The sequence below is a fragment of the Bactrocera dorsalis genome, chromosome 3 (assembly GCF_023373825.1).
Source record: "Bactrocera dorsalis isolate Fly_Bdor chromosome 3, ASM2337382v1, whole genome shotgun sequence".
In the NCBI taxonomy this organism is placed as follows: domain Eukaryota; kingdom Metazoa; phylum Arthropoda; class Insecta; order Diptera; family Tephritidae; genus Bactrocera; species Bactrocera dorsalis.
The window spans coordinates 66,667,637-66,676,339 of NC_064305.1; the positions used below are offsets into that span (position 1 = coordinate 66,667,637).

The 8,703-nt window shown below is 41.3% G+C and overlaps 1 protein-coding gene across 1 annotated transcript; it reads left to right on the forward strand.

Moving 5' to 3' along the window:
- Nucleotides 1-2,145: 2,145 nt before the first annotated feature.
- LOC125777641 (antigen 5 like allergen Cul n 1-like) lies at nt 2,146-2,942 on the forward strand. The gene is made up of 3 exons (XM_049452730.1): nt 2,146-2,157; nt 2,219-2,613; nt 2,678-2,942. The coding sequence occupies exons 1-3, from the start codon at nt 2,146-2,148 to the stop codon at nt 2,931-2,933; spliced, it is 663 nt and encodes a 220-aa protein (XP_049308687.1). The 3' UTR covers nt 2,934-2,942.
- Nucleotides 2,943-8,703: the final 5,761 nt, after the last annotated feature.

The window sequence follows — 8,703 nt, forward strand, 5'->3', positions numbered from 1 at the left end:
GAAATACTTTCATATTTGTCTAGATATCTTCACGAAAACGGCTTAGAGGTAACGGTGCAACAACCGAATATATAGTTTGGATCGTAGCACTATAGCATTTACATAAGTAGCTGGACATTCAAACTAACTGACTCATCCAGTTTCTCATGCCATGGAAGCTTCAAATGCTTGAAGCGTTGCAATAACTAAAATAAAAAAGTTCTACTTGAAATATACTACGGTGGTCCGAGAGCTTCAAAGCTGCCTTATGCCTAATTTTGGAAAGTATACAGCATTATGAGGCAGTACCAACTCCACCCTACATTTTCGAGTCATCCGTATAAATGTTTAATTACGAGTACATCATCTCTTTCAGAGTTTATTCAGAATCTTCTTTCCCAATTGAAATGTGGGTACATGTAGTTGGTGCATGCCACGCCGCCGTTACTCACCGAGAACTTTAGAGTATAGGTTTTAAACGGAAATTCTTCTACAGCCAGTATTCGCCCCGCCGATTTTGACGCGCAGTCTAAAGGTGGCAGGTTTAGTAGGAAGATGATGCGTATGACCGTCTACCACACTACAGCACCCTACAGAAGAATTGGTGTTACTATTGCTGTGTAGCATCAGTACTTGAGAGAGGGAGAAAGCTCTCAAGTTGTGCTGATCATCTGATTACATGCATATAAGGGATTACTCACCTTTCTTACTCGTTCTTCCCCATTGTGCATTCAGAACAGTTTGCTGTACACGACTACCCCAAGGTATTTGGAGTGGTTCTTGAGAGAGAGTTCTGTCTCGGTTAGCGAAAAAGCCTCTATTTTGTATTTTTATTAAGTTCTCCCATAATAAGGAGAACCAAATTAATATCAGAAGTATCGTCGAATTTTTGCCCTGAACTACTTTGACAAGATTTCAGAGAGGGCTGTAAGCACTTCTTTCAAATAGTTATAGTAAAGAATCGTAATTAGGCCAGAGAGGTTAAATTCGTCAGTATATGCAGATGGAGACATGTGTAGAAGTTTACGCAAGTGAGGAAAGTTCTCTAATTGTCATTCACTTGGGAGTGTACAGAAATGATTCCTTTATATAAGGCTTAAGCAGCTTATGACTTCTGATCTTCTTCTGAAGGCGAACCATCCCTCCTCAGGGTTGTGCGCTGGGTTTTTGATCCGCCACATAAACAACGCCACCAATGAAAAAGAAAGAACAGCTTCAAACGAGAGACCGCCAATTTCATGGCGACCATGGCCAACGCATTATGGATTACGATTTAACGGAATGCACCTGGAAAGTCCGGATCCATAAAGAGAACGCTGCCCAGCTGGTTGACGCCTTCGTAAAAATAAGGCAGGCATCACCGTTGTTCAAGAAGTGCGATTGATGGGACAAGGACTGAGATGAGTAGGTCATTTACTATAGTGCCAATATAAAGGAGTGCAAATTCGGTGTGGGATTTGTGGTAGGAGAGAGACACCGTCGACGAGTCCTGGCAAGTTTTTGTACATATCGCTGACTTAGGCCCACGCCCCGACAGAAAAGAAGGACGATGTGACCAAAGATGTCTTCTATGGGCGCTTGGAGCGCACTTATGAAAGCTGCCCCCGCCACGATAACAAAATTGTGCTTGGCGACGCCAAAGTGGTCAAACAAGGTATATTTGGCACAACAGTCGGTAAATTCAGCATCCATGATGAAACAACCCCAAATGGGTTGAGGCTGATCGACTTTGCCGGGGCCCGAAATTTGGTCATCGGTAGTACTAGATTCCAGCATAGGAAATTCACCAAACTACCTGGCTACTGTGTTGCTTGCTAAGGAAGCTAAGGAGGTCTATAAATGTCGGCTTTTGACCTCCCTATTTACTTGAAGACAAGCCCTTACATTGATATTTTGGAAAAAGTCTCGGACATATTTTCGATAAGGGAAAAATCTGCTTTCCTATAGCTAGATCTTCTAGAACTCCTTTGGGTGATTTAAAGATCTAAATGCTAGCAACTAAAAACAGTTTTTAAGCCTAGCACCTGTGCACCTTATCTAGGAATTAAAAGAGAGTATTCCATATAAAATAATTTGTCCACAGTACCCACCGCTTATCAAGTCGCTTATAACAAAGAGCCTGTTCATTCAGCCAAATTAAGCCGCAAAATCTCAATAATAGTTAAAATGACAACCTCAGTAATATTTTCTCTCTTGTGATAAAAATGGCCAACGTTTACATTTTTAAACTCTCTTTTAGCGCTTCGGCGATAACTGCCCCGAAGATGCTTTACTCTACGATCTGCGTTCATATCGTGAGCACATACTGCACGAACACAACAAGCGACGCAATTTCGTAGCACTCGGCCAATTGCCCGGCTATTATCCAGCTGCGCGTATGGCAACCATGGTGTGGGACGAAGAACTCGCCTATCTCGCGTCGTTAAATATAAAAATGTGCTATGTGGAGCATGACGACTGCAACAATTCCTATCGTTTTCCAACTGTGGGACAAAATCTCTCCGGCGTCGATCGGCGACGCGACTTGGACGCCAGTGTAACCGATATAATGGCAATGTCAATGGGTTTGTGGTTCGGTGAATACCCGCTCATCGATAGCAATTACATAAGGTCTTTCCGCGTATCATCTAATTTGTGAGTCTAAGAATTTACCAAATAATATGTACTTTTGTATAAACCAAATGAAATTTGATTACAGTGAGAAGTATGGTCACTTTGCGGAAATGATGATCGATCGCAACACGCATGTCGGCTGCGCCATGTCACGCTACACACATCCCACCTACCCGTTCCTCTACATCTACAATACGGCCTGCAATTATGCCAGCAAGTATGCGCTGGAAACGCCTGTTTATCGTGTGGGCGAACCCGCATCGGAATGCGAAACCGGCCCCAATCCGAATTATCCAGGCCTCTGCTCGAAGCGAGAGAAATTTAATCCCAATTATGATTAATTACCTCTGTATGGCCAGCAAAACTGAAAAAACAAAAACAATACAAAGTACAAAAGAAATCTCTGATAAATTGATGAATTGCGGTTTCTTCTTTTTCTCAGCGTAAAAAAAATCAGTTATTTATATTTCCGTAAATAAACGTAAGGTGATCGCTCGTTAAGCTCACTTACTACCCAAGCATTGCGAAAAACACAAACAATGCACCGGCACGAGGAAACAAACGACGGCAAATAAACATTTAATGCATACAGAAATACTATGTATATAAAAAGTAAATTAAAGCAGATAATCAATGGCATTCGCGCTAATTGTTGCTTCCGCTACGCTCAACAGCTCGCAAAGTGAACGCACATAAATTATTGATGCAATTTGCATATGAAAAATTACTCATACGCCCGCGCGTCCAACTAATTACGTAGCAGCCCCCTAGGAAAACCTATTACTATATATTTTCCATGTGTTTACACAAATGATATTTAGGTTCAGAAAAAAGTATAGTAAGAAGACACTGTTAAGTTATTCAAAGTATGATTTGCTTCCAGTAAGTAAGTAGGTTAGGTTCGGTTAGAATGGTAGGCCAATGAGCAACGCAAAGACCACTTTTGGTCCTTTGCGATACCAAATAGAGTTCCGTTATGGAATCCATGAAGAGTAGTCATCCTTTAGGATGCCTGCTGTTGACGCGAATTTTGACTGACTCTATGGCCTCACTATCGATACCTCCTTCTGTGTATCATACCATGGGGATCCCAGATGCTTTCAACATAGCTTTGCCAATGCGGGACAAGGCATAAGAGATGCTCCATTGTTTCCCTGGTGCATTACTCTAGACATTTCCTGCAGTCTTTTTGATCTGTCAGTCCCATTTTAGTATTCCGATTATGTTCCTACAGTCTCTTCTATCGAGTGCCAATAGGAATTTTGTGATCTATCCGATCTATCGTTTTGCACATGACTTTTGCAAAATTGCACCCAGGGTGCTCGTTCTATCGGGTTTTGATTTGCTTTACCATGCTTCTGGCAGATCGTCGTATAGACAAAGTATGGGCTTCTCAATGTTGATCACGTTTTCGGGTGTTCTTGGCAATCTCGTTCACTATTTGACCCAGGAAAAGTGAAAATGCTTGCTTCTGGAAATACTTTCTACTGCTGCCCAGCTTCCCAAGATACTTCTGGCCGATATGCGATGCGAGAGTACTACGGTATTTATAGTTGACCGTGGTATTGAATCTACTTTTGGTACTTCTTCATCTTTTTTTTAATAGAGCCTTGAAGGGAACGTAGGAGACCCTATAAGTAAGTATAATATTCAGCTGAGTCGATCGAAAAATAGTTTGTGGTATACTTAATAAATGGACCCAATGGAAAGTAAGATACCTGATGTTTTCATGTTTTCTCAACCTACAACATAAATATACGATTCAATTGATTTGAGAATTTGTGTAGAAATTCACAGGGGGGTCATACTTTCATTAAAGTCAAAGAGGTTATGCTGCTACAGACAAGCAACGGATTCTTTGCCAACACCCAGGGCTGTCAAACATCAGTGGTTTAACTGCGGAGTAGAAAAATGTTCCAGTACGTCACCTTCTTCTTCTTTATTGACGTAGACAACGCTTACGCGGTTATAGCCGAATTTACAAAAGACCATTGTTCTTCTTCTTCAGTGTTTGGCGCCGATTGGAGATTCCAAGAGTAGCCAGATCCTTCTCCAATGAAGGATACTATGTAGAATACTCTCAGAGCTGGAGTGTTTTCATCTACTCGGACTACAATGCCAGTGCAGCAGCTGTCTCTTAAAGCGCTGAACCATGTCACCGACTGCGGTATTCTCCGTAGCCAATGCGTAAAGGACCTTAAATCTTCTGCAGAACCGCTCTCACGAAAACTCGTAACGTCGACTCATCAGATCTTTTCATCGTCCATGCCTCTGCACCATATAGCAAGAGCGGGATGATTGGTGACTTGTAGAATTTGGACTTTTTTCGTCGAGAGAGGACTTTACTTCTCAATTGTCTACTCAGTCCGAAGTAATACCTGTTGGCAAGAGTTATTTTTCATTGGATTTCGAAGCTGACGTTGCTGTTGGTGTTAATGCTGGTTAAACGACTTCGAAGTTATGATTGTCAATAGTGATGTGGAAGCAATGTCGCGAGTGCCACGACTGTTTGTTTGTTGACGGGAGATTTTTCGTCTTGCCCTCGTTCACAACCAGACACATACGCTTCGCTTCCTTCTTGAGTCCGAAAACATCACATAGCTACGACAATTTTCTTCTAGAGGCTCTTTGAAATAATACCATAATACCAGTATTCTTTAATTCTTGGAGGGTTTCAGTAACATACAGGGTTTGTCCGGAAAGTAATAGTTCTGAGTCCATTTAAAAAAAAAAAATATTGAACCAATCATTAAAATACCTTAAAAACTTTCAAAATGGGCTTCTTCTGCGTCGATCCAGTGCTGCTAGCGCGGTTTCCAAGCATTGAAGGCGTCACGGAAGACATTCTACGGAAAAGGAAAAGCCTTGAGAGCCGAGGTGCATGCTGCTTGACGATGGGGGGCCTTTACAGGCAAGGAAAAAAAAAAAAGAAGCGTTGGGATGCCGGTCTTGGTTAGGTAGCCGTTCGCAAGGAAGGCGGTGTAGGCCGTGGCGTTGTCGTGGTGCAAGTTCCAAACGGCTGCGATGTCTTGTCGATTGACCCTTAATTTGATTCTCTTGAGGACTTCCACGTATTTTGATAAATTTAACAATATTGGCAATTAAGCGAATACTTAGTTAAATGTCTGAGTTCAAAACTTTGCGCACACGAGCCACATTGTCGCTGTTTGTCGAAGTTGCAGGTTTTTCAGGACCGTTTTCATCAGCGTCCTCTTACCGGCCCTCCATAAATGCCTGGTACTACCGAAGCACACCACTTCTTGCTAAAATAACATCTGTGTAAGTCTGCTTGATCATATCAAACGTCTCTGTTGCAGATTTGTCGAGCTTCACACAGAATTTAATCGCGTACCTCTGCTTTAACGAACGCTGCATTTTGGCTTGCATCACTCACAGAAACATTTCGCGCGAAAATGTTTGTATTGGCTCTCCAGGTGTTCGAAGACAACTGACCAGCCGCTCGTTCATTAGCTAGGAATGCGCTCTACCGAAACACCCTCTGAAGTATAGTCGCGGCGGAAGAAATTCGGTCCCATTACTTTCCGGACAAACCCTGTAGATATTTCGTATATTTCATCATCGAACCCCAAATAGATAAAAAAATTCAAAAACTGAAGTTCTTACACCTAATTTTAGTTATTTACATAACCATGAGCAACCCTGCGCTATAATTTTTAACTTTGCTTGCGAAAGTTTTTTCCTACAGGGTTGCTGTGCTCTCGCGCATTCGCCTCACAATGTGACTGACCACTTGCGGTGAATATTATATTTCTTGGTATTAAAATATAATAACGTTACTTTAAAGTGCAGTTAAAAATAAACCTCTGTATGCCTGTATGCGTGTGTGTGTGTGTATTACTGCAGTTACTGAGCTTAAGCTCTGTAATTAATTGATAATGATTAATTCACTCCACACTTCAAATACTTAAATGGAATAATTCCTCAGGATTTATGGGAAATGTGCAAATATGCGTTTACAGGTTAAGTGGTGAGTTAGTCACAGCTTCGCTCATAAATATAATAACAATGCATTTGTAAGCAAGTGTGTTTATAAAATATATAATTTCAATTTGATTCATTACGTGTGAGTTACGTATTTGTCACTTCGCAGGCACCGTTAGCAGCAGCGAAGCGAATTCGTGCATTTGGTCGCACGTGCTCATTGAAGCCGTGGGGGGCATTTAATGAAATTTTCATATCTACTTTATTCACATTTAATTGTATTGTAATCAACACTAAGTGCCGCAAGTTAATCATGCAGAGGCAAAATTCCATGTAAACAGAAGCTTTACAATTGTCCAAGAAATTGACATAAATTTATTGTGTTTTCTTAGGCGTCTGTTGTTTACACACGTTTAACCGTAAGTCGGCATTGTATTGATTCATATTTAAATCAAATCAAAACCCTTTATCTCAACTTCAGTAATATTAAGGTTTAGATTTCTAGACTTCCTTTTAGTTATATTATATTACCATATTGGGTCTCAAATAAGGAGGCTAGAATAACTCAAGTTAGAATAACCCGACACAGTTTTTTTTTTTTAAATGTTGCCATAAGTCAATTGAAAAGTCCTCGGCTTAATATAACTAACAGTTTAAATGAAAATTTCTTCCAAGGGAACATTATTCTGAGATCTGAGAACAGAAAATAGTCGCTTGGGGCCAGATCTAGAGAAAACGTGGATGCGGAAGCAATTCGAAGTTCGATTCATGCGTTTACCGTCTTTTGTGCTCATTTCACCGCGCTTAAACTTAGCGTACCCATCCTATATGGTTGATTTTTCTAGGACTATGTCCGGAAACTCGTCATCAAGACGATTTTTTGGTTCAACTGAATTTTTTCCTTTCAGAAAGCAATATTTTGTCAGCACGCGAATTCCTTGGTATCCATTTTTCACAATAACCAAAGTTGCTTTACTTAAAATGATCCCATCGCGCATGCCCTCCTCCGACCATCTACAAAGAAATAATGGAACGGCCGTTTCATCGTCATTGCTTGGGTAATCGAGTTCATCATCTCACTTGCATTCAGCTGGCTGGAGAAGTGTTGCCTTCATAATTTGAGTATGTTCTACGGATCAGCCACTAGATAACCTCTGGTCTGGTCTTGAAACCTTCTGTTAGTCGCCGCATCTTTTCGTAGAACTTTCGAGCCGACCCCTGTTGGCCAGCTTGTCAAGGTCTTTGTACTTAAGCGTGAGCGTGCCAAGTACTCTAAAGCGTGAGTACGAAGACCTTAACGGCCTCCGTTCCACAGTCGAGCAGAAAGTCGTTTCGCTGTCTGTTGTCGGACATTCCTTATGTTTGTTGATTGCACAGAGGCGGTTGCGTATCTTCGCTGCAACAAGATAGTTAGTACTAGAACCTCGGAGCGTACGCGCGTCTAAAACACTGCAGACAGCCAGGTAGCATAATGATTTTTTCTATGCTGAAATCTAGTACTACGGATAACCATATTTCGGGCCCCGGCGAAGTCGATCAGCCTCAACCCATTTGAGGATGTTTCAGCATGATAGCGGAATTTTCCAACTGGTGTGCCAAAGACACCTTCCTTGTACACCCGGGCGCTAAAGTCCCCAAGCACGATTTTTACATCGTGGCGGGTAGCTCTCATAGGTGCGCTCCAAACGGTCATAGAATACATCTTGGGTCTCATCGTCCTTTTCTTCTGTCGGGGAGTGGGCGTATCAGCGATATGTTGAAGAACTTCGCTTTGATATGGATTGTGGTTAGACATTCATCCACCTGGCTTAATACCAGAACTCGGCGAAGGAGTCATTACTTGGGCGAGGAACATGGATCCTTCCAGCTAGGCTGGGTCTAAGATAACTTGTAGACAGACCAATGAGTTTTATATATTACTACTTTCAAGTATGCGAAATTGTCCAATCCGAACCAAAGGAAGCATTTGCTGATTGGCTAATCTAGCTATCTTTAAGGTTTTATGAAGTAATCGTGTAAAATTGTTATTTCTTAAATTCGATATACCCTAAATTGTATCCTCGAAATGAGTTATAATTATTTACTTTTAACTTCAAAAGAAAAACTAGAGTTTTGCGAAAAAATAAATAGTAACTAATAGTTCAGTCTTTATTTCTTGTTATACAACAA

What these genes read in the sequence shown, in the direction of transcription:
- LOC125777641 (XM_049452730.1), top strand. An exon ending in TTCCGCGTATCATCTAATTT is followed by an intron (nt 2,614 to 2,677) that starts GTGAGTCTAAGA and finishes ATTTGATTACAG; the next exon opens with TGAGAAGTATGGTCACTTTG.